Genomic DNA, 14,442 nt, shown 5'->3' on the forward strand with positions numbered 1-14,442 from the left:
CTTGGGGGCGCTTAGTGATGTAGCACACGAATACGCATACCGCCTCATCGCAAGGTTCCTGGTTCTATTCCGACCCTCGACATATCTTGCACGTCATCCCTCCTCTGTCACCAAACCTTGCTGTCAAAGTCTACTGTCTCTATCCCAATAAAGCAATAATGCCCTAAAAACATAAAATATATATATATAAAAAAAGAAGTCAGTCTTTACCCCATCCCTGTTCATCTCACCCCCCTGTACCCTCTCACCTCGTGGGGAGTGCGGTCCAGCTTGCGGCTGCGGGCGCTGGGCTCCTTGTGGTCCTTGGTGATGTGCACCACCTGACCCTTGGTGCTCTTCCTGACCAAGTGACGCCGCACCCCGGGCACATCCTCAAACCTGTGACCTGAGAGAGAGGGAGAGAGAGAGAGAGAGAGATAGAGGGAGAGAGAGAGCGAGAGAGAGAGAGAGAGAGAGAGAGAGAGAGAGAGAGAGGGAGAGAGAGAGAGAGAGAGAGAGAGAGAGGTAGAGAGAGGGGGGAGGCAAAAGGAGGAGAGGAGAAGGAGAGATACAAGATATAAGATCATTGAGAGAGTGAGATATATAGGGAGGAAGAGTGAGAAAGAAAGAGAGAGGGAAGCCATCACAGGCCATGATGACAGTTACTGTTCATAAACAAACTGGGCGCCACCCTTCCTCATTGAAAAAGAGCACCGCCCGCTGAGAATAGGTGCTGGTTAAGTGGTCCTGGGTCCTCAGTCAAAAGGACAAACATGCAACAGGAGACACATAGATAGCTCTCAGGTTTAATGTCACACACACACACACACACACACACACACACACACACACACACACACACACACACACACACACACACACACCTGCTCTCTCTCTCACTCAAACACACACACACACACACACACACACACACACACACACACACACACACGCTCTCTCACTCACACACACACACACACACACGCGAACATATAGTCAAACGTAATTCAACATAATCCAAACATAAACTATGCAGAAGTAACAATACTCACTCAAATCTCACCTTGTTTCAATGGACACACATTTTCTAGTGTTAGAACAGGACACCAAACCATGCTTTACTTTGGTTCAAAATGAAAGATTGTTTCACTAGTGCCTGCTCCCCCCTTCCCACACACACACACACACACACACACACACACATCAAAATGTCATTTGGACATGAAATAAACAATGGAAAGTGGAAATGTACTCCAGCAGTGGGTAGCTTTGGACCCCTTGGAAACTCAGACATTCCTTCAGCGCACAGTAAGCATGTGGGACGAACCGCATTGTTTGCTTGTCAACCGATCAAGAAATGCCATATCTAGATTTGATTGTCAGATAACAATGCAAATCCGACGTGATGAATGGGCTCACAGTGATACTTCCACACTTCCTATGAATACCCTCTTCATGATGCATTATTAGCACATTTCTAAGGTGATAAGTGCTATGTACAGTGTAATGCATTGTCCTACACACCGGGGGTGGGGGGGGAGTGGGGGGGGGGGGTATGTTGGGTAGAGGTTATGACTGGGTAGGGTGTTCTTTTTTTTTTAAAAATATGTTTTTAGGGCATTTCTGCTTTATTGGTATAGAGACAGTAGAGATTGACAGGAAGGATGGGGGAGAGAGAGGAGGGATGACATGCAAAGTGTGTCGAGGGCCGGAATCGAAGCAGGAACCTTGAGATTATGTGGTAAGTGCATTAGCGTGCTACGCCACTAAACGCCCCCGGGGTAGGGTGTTCTGACTCTAGAATTGTTGTTAGGGGCGACTTCCACCGTGGCGTTCCACTCACTCTTTCATTTTGTTTCAGTATGTTTTTAGGGCATTTCTGCTTTATTGGAGAGAGACAGTAGAGAGTGACAGGAAGGGGGATGACAGGAACATGGTACGCGCCTTAGTGTGCTACGCCACTTAAGGCCCCCCCCCCCCCCCCCCCCCTCCCGCTCACTCACTCTTAATGCCGTCCAGGTCGGCGGAGGCCAGCGTCTGAGCCTCGCTGTCGTCGGTGGCAACGCGCTGCTGACCTCCCGTCAGGTTGCCCGTGCGGCGGCGCTCTTGCAGGTCGTAGCTGCGGCCACCGGGGGGCAGCGCTCTGGAGGAGGAGGCGGTGGAGCCCCGCGGAGGGGGGCTAGGGGAGTCCAGGGACAGGCCAGGGGAGGGGGTGAGGCCGCGCGACAGGCCGTTCCTGCCTCTGTGAGAGGTGGACACCGTGTCTGGATCACTGGTATAACGACAATGATGGTTCATTCATTTAGATCAACAAATGAATGAATACAAATTCTAATATAATTTTACTTTTGTAACCTTTTTTTTTTTATTCTTTTTTTTTTTTTAACTTTTATAACTTTTTCATTATTGTGAAAGGCCACAGAGTTTGTAATACAACTGGAAAGGAAGCATCGACTAACTTACCATCATATTGTTGCGAAAAATAGTTTCAAAGCAACTTCAAAGAATATACCAACGTATATTGTACACCACATTTACATTTATACTTTTATGTAATGAGATTTTGTCTTCCTCTCCGTGTGTGTGTGTGTGTGTGTGTGTGTGTGTGTGTGTACATGCATGCGCATGTGAATGTGTGTGTGTTTTTTATGTGTGTGTGTGTGTGTGTGTGTGTGTCTTGCTCCCTCACTCTGTGGGTGTGGAATCCTCTGGCAGGTTGATGCTGGTGGCAGACTCTGGTACGATGGTGATTTTTCGTTGAGGGGTGGCGCTGCCAGTTTTCCTGGGTGTGGGGGTAGGGTTGGTGGTAGGGTCATCTTCAGACACAAAGAACTAGAGAGAAGACAGATTGAGTGAATGGGGCAGCCTACCAATTTAAATTGTAGCTGCAGCTGAGAAGTGTCTGATTGTGTGTGTGTGTGTGTGTGTGTGTGTGTGGGTGTATATGCTTGCTCACTTGCGTGTGTACGTTTGTTTGTGTATGTGAGTATATGAATGTCACAGAAATACAGGTTGAAATATGTGTATGTTTTTGTGAATGGGTGTGTGTGTGTGTGTGTGTGTGTGTGTGTATGTATGTGTGTGTGTGTGTGTATATGTATGTGTGTGTGTGTGTGTGTGTGTGTGTGTGTGTGTGTGTGTGTGCGTATTACGTGTAAACAGGATGTGAGTATGTGTGTCTCTACCTGGACATCCTGGTTCTGTGTGTCTGTGTCTGTATCAGGGGTGGGCGTGGTGGTGCGGACCCCCTCTCCGTCATTCTGGCTGTAAGACTCTTCCTCTCCGTCCTCTTCCTCCTCGTCTTCTTCTATGGTGGGGGCTCCGCTGGACCCAGACCCCCTCCTGAGTCCTGCTCCCCTCTTCTTCTTGCCGTTCTTCTTCTTCCTCCCTTCGGGGGGCAGTTTGGACAGAGGGTGGTGGATGTGGTGGGAGGAGTGACGATGGTCTAAGAACAGGAGAGAGGCCTCATTGGTCAGAATGAGCATGTGGTTATCATCCTAACCGACCGTGTCCCTGGAGAATGACAGGGTTCGCATGGACTGTTTCTACACCACGGATTCATACGCCTGTTTCAACAAATTGTGGACTTGACGATTATCTTAGCCGATTCGTCACACAGTAAGTATGCACTACCTACACATGAGGCTAGCAGGAAATCTGAAGCATCATTTCTCCCAAACTGTTTCCATTTCATGACAATTGCAGTTGTTTTTTTATACCTTACCTCATCAGTTATGACTGACTTAATCACTCTCACCCTGAACCCCAAATCAACCGTTAACCCCCTACCCCTTTCGAGTACACCTCAGATGATTGAAAAGGTATTAGCAATATGGTCAGAACTTAGCTAGTAACTCTGCTCTATTTTGACCACTGGTAAGTGATGTGGAATTGTTACCATATTGCTTACACCTGGCTGTCAAGTAGTGTCAGACCTACATCTAGAATAGAGGACCAGGGGGGTTTTAGATTGATTTTTGACGGGACAGCGACTCACACTCAAAGTCCTCCTCATTGTAGGCGCGGTGCTTCTCTGGAGGTCCGCGGGCCAGCGGGTGGAGGATCTGCTGGAAGCGCTGTACTCCCAGGGTCTTATTCAAGTCCTGCTCTTCATCATCATCATCGTCACGCCGCCGAGGAGGAGGGGGCGCCTGGGTTGGCTAGTGGTGGGTAGGATGGAGATCTAAGTTAGAACACTTCATGGTACAATCATAGTTATGGATTCACAGAATATATGACTACTTATGAAGACACTCCTGTACAATAACTATCGTCATCAAGGCATCATCATGATTTACTGCATGTTACTTTTTACTCATGAAGTTGACGCTCTTATCAAGAGCAATGTTTCTGCATACAACAGTAGAGATTGGAGTTGTGTTGTGAATGAGGACACATCTTAATAAAACATACAGAGGGAAAATCCAAATCTTTAAGCATGTACCTCCATATGTCAACACTAGAGGGAGACAGCCATTTTTAAATAAGATGAGGTGAGATCACACTTTATTAATCTCGCAAGGGGAAATTGGTTTATCAATACAGCAGCAGCCACCATAAAAGGAAGAAATAAAACAATCACAAGATTAAAGACAATTACAAGAAATATAAACATATCAAGAAGCACGTATACATCTAAAATGTACAAGACAAATGTGTGAAAAGGGCAATTGTAAAGTACTTGGGTTGTGTGCAATGTGCTAGTGTTTGTGTTATGACTGGGACCTGGTGTTATTGAAGGCCTAGATAACTGTGGGTAGATTCCTGGACTTTTAAGTAGAGCACCTGGGGGTAATCAGTCTTCCACTGAAGAAGCTCTGTGGGTCCATCAGTGAGAGAGCCTGTTGCTTCCTCTACTGGTTGCCAGAGACTCTTTTGTAGTTTTTCTTTTTGCTTCAATTTAGTTCACTGGCCTGTGCCTTGTTAAGTTATATCTATATAAGCCTGGCTTCTCTGCTACTCTGTGCTCCATCTTCAGTTTTCACTCACTGAATGTACCTGTGTTCCCTGTGAGTAAACAAATAAGATTATGTTTGATTTTGCAACTCTGCTGCTTTCTGCGCTTGGGTCTACATATGCCTTGTTACAGAAGATGACACTGGCTACCACACTCTGGTAGAATATTAAAATGATCTTGGTGCACACACTGAAGGGTTTAGGACTAATAGTCTTGACTGCCCTTTTTGATATACTGTATGCCGTCCATCTGTAAACGCCATGTTGCCAGGGAGAGAGGGACTTTTATAATGACCAGATTTAACATAACACAACATATCATCAACATAGACACTATCCTTTCCTTAATATTGACATGCATGTTTAACTCTTGATTTTAGCCTTGACGAAATGAGTAATAGTTCTAATATCAATTGTCATTGATAACTGATAACCTCAAAGATCAGATAGCCCCTCCAAGATTAAACAGATCAATCATTTAAACTAATAGATGATAGGGTTTTCAACCAAAAATGCATTGTTTGACCAATGGGCAAAATGTAAATCTAATCTCTGTAAGAGGTATTGAAGTTTTTTCCCTTGAAGGATGGTCACTATACTAGGATGGTTAGGGTGACTAAATCAATGGAGACAAAAAAAGTTAAAAACAAAAAAAACAAATGCAAACCTAAACAGGCTATTCTTCTGAAAACAGTCCAATATAAGGTCTATAATATATCCTACAATATATCCTCTATAAAAAGTATTAGGCTGTTTGAGAGAAGAAAAACACATACCCACTGCTGAATGTAGCCTATGTTGTTTGAAGTGCAGTAGCGTGTTGGAAAACCCTGTCAGTGCATAGGTCAGATTTAGAGTTATGGTGCTCAATTGAATTTCCTGTCTTTTTCGACTTCTTCGGTTTTTAAACCGGAATAGCGAGCTCACAGCAACACCTGCAGCTTTAATGACTAACAACCCCAACTCTATAGGGTGAAACTAAACCAAACATTTCTTAATTTGATATCCCGCAAACTGAATAAACACAGACACCATGACACACACAAACGTAAAGACACCTGCGCCTACACACACACACACGCACACGCACACACAGACACACAGACACACACACACACACACACACACACACACACACACACACACACACACACACACACACACACACACACACACACACACACACACACACACACAGTGGCCTACTGTTGCTGCCTCTTGATTGTGACCAGAACTAAAATCTCGAAAGGGGAAAAAGGATTCGAATAGGACATGTAATTAAATCAATAGGATTGTAAATGTAAGCCTGTACCAAATATCAAACCCTGCCAGGGGAAACATAGACGTAGCTATAATCCCAACCTAGTATGCTAATCCTATAAATTGGTACCAGTTTACTTAAAAGCTAGCTGGCGGGGACAGTAAAGGCAAAGCTAAAAAAAATCAGCTGTCAACTAAGCCGGGGGAGACACATCAAATTCATGGTTGCATGATTCACGACCTGAAGGATCATATTGTTTTGGTCAAATTTATTTTATAACATTAGGATGTGACATTTCATCACCAAAGCGTGTTTTCTCTCACTCTGGGCAGAATGGGTGGACACCCTATAGATTATAGACAAGTCAAATCATGCTGTTAACAATACCAAACTAAGGTAAATCAGAGCTTTTACATGATCAAACATAAACAGTTCATTCCCTCCAGTAAACAGACCCATGCACTGAGAGTCAGGGGCCGAGGGTGGGAAGCTAGTCTCCTGCTGTCTCTGGTATGTTACTGATAAAGGGATGGGACTTAAGGGCTGTTATCACAAGGATTCACTGGGGCTTGTGTGCTTTTGCTCCATTCAAAAGAGCTTGTTATTAGAGGAGGCCCACCTCTGGGTAGGGTGGAATATTGCCCAAGATGCCAGTGCGTGTGCCTCTTTCGGGTTCACGCAACAAATGGTTACAGAACCAGTACCATCTCAGCGTTGTACCTTTGTGTGGTAAGGTAGTATAGATGTGTGGGTTAGATAAAAAGACTGTGGACATTGTTCAGTGGCAACCTCTTTAGGTGTATGCTCCTATAGCCACATATACCAGGCATTGATAGGCTGAAGATAACTCAACAGATACCAGGGCTGGGGTTCTTTAGGCTAGTGCGTTGAAAAGAGCTACCATAGATTTGAGATTGTTTGGTTAAAACTCTCTGAAGTCGGCCGGTTGGCGGGTGAAATGAAACATTGCCACGAGTCCTGAAGCTGAACACAAGCGAGTGTATTGTAGTCCGACCGGCCACTAGAGGTCACTGTTGATACTGACGCCTAACTGCAGCTAATGTTAAGCCTTATACATCCATTCTGTCCTCGAGTTAGCAGGCCCCTTAAACATGCTCCATTCAGGCTGTAAAGTCGTAGGGTTCCTCCTTACTACCTATCAAAGTGTTAAGTTGAAAATAATGAGTGAAAATATGCCCACTGTCTTCATAAAAGAACATATCAGGTTGCCCGAAATAAAAACATAAAAGTTATAAATGTTCAAAATCAAAGTGAACAAGAGTTCTTGTACAGTAAGCATCACTTTGATTTTGAACATTCATAACTTTTATACTTTTATTTTGAGCAACCTGATTGACTGAAGCGCATGGCGACTGGCAATCATGCATGTGCATCCACAGCCTTAGATACAGACAATTTTCGCCAAGATCGCCATTGTATTTCATTGTAAAATAGATTGATGAAAACTGATTGATGAAAAAAGATTGATAAATTCTGCCATAATATGATTGCCATTGAACATGTACAATGATTTATGGCTTTTATGATTTTCTAAACTTTTATTAAAACATATTTAAAAATTCCCCAAACTGTCCTGAAAAAGGAAATGTATTACACTTGATAGCTCATGTTTGTTGGTTATTTATGAAAACTAGATTAAAAAAAATGGGATTAGATTTAGGCATAGTATAGCCACAGATACCAGATTATGGCATTTTTGGACTAAAGCTAGCATATGATTTTAGGCATTGGTAAGCCCTCAGTGAGTGGGAAATGTGCTTCCTGTTGCTTCCAGTGGTTCAATATCCGTGCCCAAGATAATAAAGATAAACCATACAAATACAATACATTTGGACTGAGTGGTGAAGTCTGTCTTCAGACTGAGTAAGTTAATTTAATCGTGTTTAACTAGTAGTATTGCTGTGGCTATCCTGCCTGAAGCCCAGGGACCTAGTTTCTGTTGAAAACATTCTGCTTGAAACCAATTGCTGTCAATCTCCATCTCGATTGACACAAAGACGAAGGAGTCAATGAGTCAATCGAGGAAGGCCTGAAAAGAAGGCCAAACTACTAAGTATTTTTATTCTATTCGATTCTTTTTTCACTACTCTGAGTGTATTGAGTGCTACCTACATCTTGTATTGCCCACAAACCCTCTATCTCTACAATGTGCTTTCTCCCCATTCCTGTTATTTCATCCCTCAGGAGGACACATAGATACTACACACCCCCTCGCAACCCATCTAATCTAGTCTACCATGCTCATCTAATCTGCCCACCATGCTCACCTGATCATGACCTCACTGTCGCGGGAGGAATTTGAAACTGCCAGTCAGCGGTCTGAAAAGCAGAGGCTATCTCAGCTTACACTGCTGCTTCATGTCCCTCCACTTCCTTGCTCTTACAGAGACATGGATTACACCGGAAAACACAGCTACTTCGGCGGCCCTCTCTGATGCCTACTCCTTTTCTCATTCCCCTAGACTCTCTGGTCGAGGGGGAGGCACAGGACTCCTCATCTCATCTAAGTGGTCACATAATGTCCTTCCCCTGTCACACCTGTCTGTATCCACCTTCGAACTCCATGCTGTTTCTGACACCTCCCCTGTCAAACTTCACATTGTTGTTATCTATCGTCCTCCAGGTCAGCTTTCCTTCTCAGCTTCTTCCCTGAGGACGGCACACCACTCTCACTACTGGGTGAATTCTACATCTAGTCAGAGAAGCTACACTCGTCTAGAGCACTTGACTCCTCCTTCGACCTCCAACTGATAAGGCGGACAATCAACTCAACCTTACTATTACCCCTCTTCCAGTTTCTGATCATCATTTTGTGTCCTTCTCCCTTCCCCTCAAATCCACCCCCCCCAGTCAGACTCTACCCACACTGTATCCTCTCGTCGCAACCTGCGTACCCTCTCCCTCACCGCTCTCTCTTCCTCTGTCTCACCCTCCCTACCCTCTGTTGAATCCTTCTCCCTTCTATCCACTGATGCAGCCTCCTCCACCCTCTTGTCCACTCTTTCCTCATCCTTCGACTCTCTGTCCACTGATTTCAAGGCCTTGGCTCTCTGAAACCCTGCAAGCTTGTAGAATAGGGCTCTGGGCAGCTGAGAGGAAATGGAGTAAAACCGGCTTCCCTGATGACCTAAAACCTTATCTCTCTCTCTCCTCCTCAACTACACCTCCTTTACATCAGCTGCTAAAGCTTCTTACTAGCATTCCAAAATTCAACCCTCTGCTTCTGACCCAAGGAAACTGTTCTCCACATTTTCTAAAAGGATTTTCTAAAATCCTTGAATGTGCTGTCTCTAACCAACTGTCTCACTATCTCCTTCAGAACAACCTCCTTGACCCTCACCAATCTGGCTTTAAGGCTGGGCACTCTACTGAGACTGCTCTACTTGCTGTAACAGAGGCCCTCCACTCTGCTCAAGCTTCCTCCCTGTCCTCTGTTCTCATTCTTCTGGACCGGTCTGCTGCATTCGACACGGTAAACCACCTGATCCTTCTCTCCACCCTCTCAGAATTGGGCATCTTTGGCTCTGCACTCTCCTGGTTTGCATTCTACCTGGCCAATCTTACCAGGTGATGTGGAGAGGATTGCTGTCCCCTCCATGAGCCCTCACCACTGGGGTTCCCCAGGACTCTGTCCTAGAGCCCTTACTGTTCTCCCTCTATACCAAATCACTTGGCTTGGTAATTTCCTCACATGGTTTCTCCTACTGCTACGCAGGTGACACTTAACTCTTTCTCTCTTTCCCCCCCTCTGACTCACAAGTGGCAACTGTCTCTTGCAGACATTTCTGCTTGGATGTCAGCCCACCACCTCAAGCTCAACCTTAACAAGACTGAGCTGCTCTTCCTCCTAGGGAAAGCCTGCCCTCTCCAAGACTTCTCCATCACAGTAGAGAACTCTACTGTGACCTCCTCCCAGACAGCCAAGAATCTTGGGGTGATCCTTGACAACCACGTATCCTGTGAACATCACAGTGACAGCACGCTCCTGCGGATTATTCCTCTACAACATCAGAAGGATATGTTCATTCCTCACCAGAGAAGCAGCACAACTCTTGGTCCAGACACTTGTGATTTGATAACTGCAACACACTCTTGGCCAGGCTCCCTGCCTCCACCATCAGACCTCTACAGCTCATCCAGAAGGGCGGCAATCTCCCCAAATTCTCCCATGCCACCCTTCAATGGCTCCCGGAATCAGCTCGCATAAGATTCAAGACCCTGGTGCTCACCTACCGGGCAGTAAAGGGAACAGCCCCTCCCTACTTGCAAGCAATGGTCAGCCCCCAAACCCCTGCCTGATCACTCCACTCTACCACCTCGGCTGGCCGCCTGGCACCGCTGCCACTTTGTGGATGCAGCAGTCGCCCTATTCGGTCACAGCTTTTCACTGTCCTGGCGCCCCGCTGGTGGAACGAGCTTCCCACTGCTGTCAGGACTGCAGAGTCACTACCTATCTTCTGCCATAGACTGGCGACCCATCTCTTCAGGCTACATCTTGACTATCTCTCCTAAAGACTCTTCATCCCCACTACCCCCCTGTACAGTTTCTCTACTGTAAATAAAAATAATAAACATATATTAAAAAAAAGTAATTCTTCCTTCTAGCATTGTAATGCTATGTAATTGTAATCTAGCAATGGCCCCTGGTCCTAGCATGGTCCTAGTTTTTCTTATGATGACTGATGTATAGATGATTCACTTACTTAGACAAATGTACTTGTTGTAAGTCACTTTGGATAAAGGCGTCTGTTAAATGTCTAAAACGTACATGTAGATAACAACACCCACGCCCAAGATAAACCAACAGACGATATCCTCACATTTACATGCTTCCGATGTAATCAAAGGTTAAATCTAAATCACCGCAAAACCATCTTGTTTCATGACTCATGAAAAAGTATTTTTGCTTTGTAAATGCATTACCAAATGGAAAAAGTTTCATGAGTCACAATTTCCATCTGCTCTGATTTTGACATACATCATACTTAAGCTAGTTACGTCAGGGATTATGGGGTAATGAAAAGGGTCACCAAGTCTGTCAAGATTGAATTAGCTACTGAACGCCACCCACAGTGGTATTTATAAAATACAATTCTGGTGGGGCCAGTCAAAAACTCACGAAGATGCACAGTCAAACAAAACATCACCTGTCACACAACACAGTAAACACTGTTCTCCACACTATACTGTACATTCCCATATCCACAATAATGCACAAAAATACAACATTTCATAATATATGGCCAGTTCAGAAGTTTGTGTACGTGGACCATTATAGCTCGTGTCCACGATCATGTGTTTTCTGTTATTACACATTATTGGGGTACCAGACACGCACCTATTTATTTTCTCTGAAGTTCAATGGAGCATCGGTATGCACTGTTACTGTCAAGTGGATTGTGGATAGTGACATTAAAAATGTTTTTGAGCCCCATTGATGGCTTACTTGTAATATAATCAAACGGCCCAGGTGTTGAACAACTGATATCTTAGCTTTAAGTCTCCAGCCTCCCTGTTCCCCTGCCTGCCACCAGCCTCCCCTGTCCTACAGCCTCCCTGTTCCCCTGCCTGCCACCAGCCTCCACTGTCCCATAACTACAGATGACTCTCTGCTATAGTCAAATTACATATAGTTGGTGAACAACCTTTACCATTACCCACGTAAAGTCCAGACAGTTAACTCAGGCAATACTTTTTTCAACCACTAGGGCCAGCGGACAATCAATGGAGAGCAATATGTTGAGCATGCACATCCACATCTTCCCCACTCGTAGTGTATAATTGAGCGTGAGGGGCCAGGCCCACCACGGTAGAAAACAGGAGCAGGAATTTTAGTCTCTTAGAAATACAACGATCTATTTAAATATGACTTTAAACCACAAGTTGATTCTAGTCATGGTTTAAAGTGACCCTTGGTCCATTTTGGCTATTACTTTGGCTGGTTGAATAAACTCAGTTAAAATGGTCATACTGTATTTTTAAGATTTTTGGACTCATTTCAGACAATCATGATTTTCATTCAAAAGTCATTTTTTCAAATCCTTTGATCAACTATTTTCTTCATTTATTTGGAAGACAAGACTCCTAGAGTTTGTAAAATTATTTTAGAAAAAGAGAGGTCTTACCAAACTTTCTACATTATTATTGAGCCATTAATATCAATACATTTTTGACATATCATTTTTATTAATAAAGTGTCTCCCATGTTGTCACTGATGGAACATCAATCATGCCTTCCTATTGCTCTCCCTGCGTTTTTGTTCTCTCCACTTCCACTGGGTAATTTATCTCATATCACAAATCCAATTATTAGGAGCTCTCTAAAAATCTGGCGTCAGTTCAGGAGTAATTTTGGTGACAAGGAGATGGTCCAACTCATGCCAGAACACTCCAATTCCATTTATTTCCCTCTTTCACTGATCATGCTTTCAAACTGTGGGGCCCTAAGGGCCTCAAAACATTGAAGGACCTTTTTCCTAATAATAGGAAATAGGCTTCCTTTCCATTTTTGTCCAAAGAATATAACATCCCACCAATGATTTTTGTTAAGATTCTTACAAATCCGCAGTTTTATTTCTAAAATGTTCCTATGGTTGCCACATATTACTCCTCATGACCCTATAGGTCAATGCTTGGACACCGACCCTTCAGTAAGGGGAAGTATTTCTTGAATTTATCGCATTATTCATAATATTGTCCATTTTTAAACAAATTAAGATCCGATGAGGAAAGACATATTGGAAATTAATACTTGGCAATCCTATTTAAGTCTTGTTCACTCCTCTTCTACAGTACATGTGAGGCATGGCCTTATTCAATTTAAGGTAATTCAACATTTACTTAACAAATTCACCATTTACATCTTTCAAGAACCAGAATGGCTCAAATTAATCCTCTACTTGATCCCACTTGCATAAGGTGCCATCAATCCCCTGCATCCTTATATTATATGTTCACATGTTATAGCTTTTTAATCTCTGCTGGCTTGCTGCCTCATCCTATTTGACTGAAAATCCTCTGCCCCACTCTCCCCTCCGGCTGGGTCAAAGAGGTATTGATGCTTCTCAAGCTTAAGATATTAATTAAGATACACCGCTCACGGCTGAACAACTAATTCACTGAAGTCTGGCAGCCTTTTATTCAGTATGTGAACGACCAGTTCCAATTTAATATATTATGGATGTGATGAGTACCTGCATGTGGATGAGAATGTGTGTGTGTGTGTGTGCGTATGTATGAAGTAGACTAGGTATAGGTTGTAACATGTACACCATATTCATTTTTCACTTATCTATGTTCAATAATAGCTACTTTTACTATAAGCCAAAGCCTTTATAAGAATACTTGTAATCATTTGTAATCATTTAATCATACATACAGTCTTTACTCTCTTCATTATTTATGTATTTACTTATGTTATTCATTATTATTTTTGCCCTACTATTCTATTTGAATCTTATTTCATTTTCTATTTTTCTTTATTTCATGTGGTATTTTTACCTTTTTTATGAAAATACACAATACAGTGTAAAGATTAAACAATTTGTGATGTTCTCCACCACTCAAATCTATCCATCAAAGCAACACTATGACTGTATTATGATCCCAAGCAACTTTTTAACAATGTGATACTATTGTAAGACATGAATGAATGTCTCATTTCAGGGAGCCCTGAATGATGTAACCCCTGGAAACCCATATAAATATGTTTGGTTCTCATATGTTTAATCCTTTAAACAGAAAAGTGCAGAAAGGTACCACACAACCTGTTATTTACAATAAGGATACATTAATTAACATACAGTATACTGTATTAATGCAGTAGTTAACATGTATCAGCCATTTGGTAATGCATTTACAAAGCAAAAAGGCATTCCAAAATATGCTTACTACACTTTTAATAATGGCACTTAGAAACTATTGATAATACTATCCATCTGTTCATATGAATCAAGTGGTGAAATAAGATTCAGATTTAACCTGATGATTAGGTACTGTACGTTTGATTGTACTGTACGATTTCATAGTTAACACATCCTGCTTTTTTGATGTGGTACAGTAACTAGTGTTTATTAAGCATTACTTACTGGTACTGTATATAATAATAGGTAACTGATTTTTCGTATCCTTATTGGAAAGTGGTAACTTTTCATACTTCTCATAAGGTAACTTATGTTTATATGGCCATTATTAATAGTATTTTGCCAATTTTAACAATTAATGAG

General features: G+C 43.0%; 1 protein-coding gene across 1 annotated transcript in view; it reads right to left on the bottom strand.

Annotated features, from left to right (window-relative positions):
* Positions 1-14,442, bottom strand: part of slc4a2a (solute carrier family 4 member 2a) — a gene marked incomplete at both ends in the record, with an annotated part of 32,240 nt that overhangs the window by 14,802 nt on the left and 2,996 nt on the right. The window contains 5 exons of the mRNA XM_083690260.1: positions 249-385; positions 1,983-2,251; positions 2,669-2,811; positions 3,165-3,424; positions 3,977-4,139. Coding sequence (XP_083546386.1) covers positions 249-385; positions 1,983-2,251; positions 2,669-2,811; positions 3,165-3,424; positions 3,977-4,139 — 972 coding nt within the window. The remainder of the gene's footprint in view (positions 1-248; positions 386-1,982; positions 2,252-2,668; positions 2,812-3,164; positions 3,425-3,976; positions 4,140-14,442) is intronic.

This window comes from Argentina silus (assembly GCF_951799395.1).
Source record: "Argentina silus genome assembly, chromosome: 1".
Lineage (NCBI taxonomy): Eukaryota > Metazoa > Chordata > Actinopteri > Argentiniformes > Argentinidae > Argentina > Argentina silus.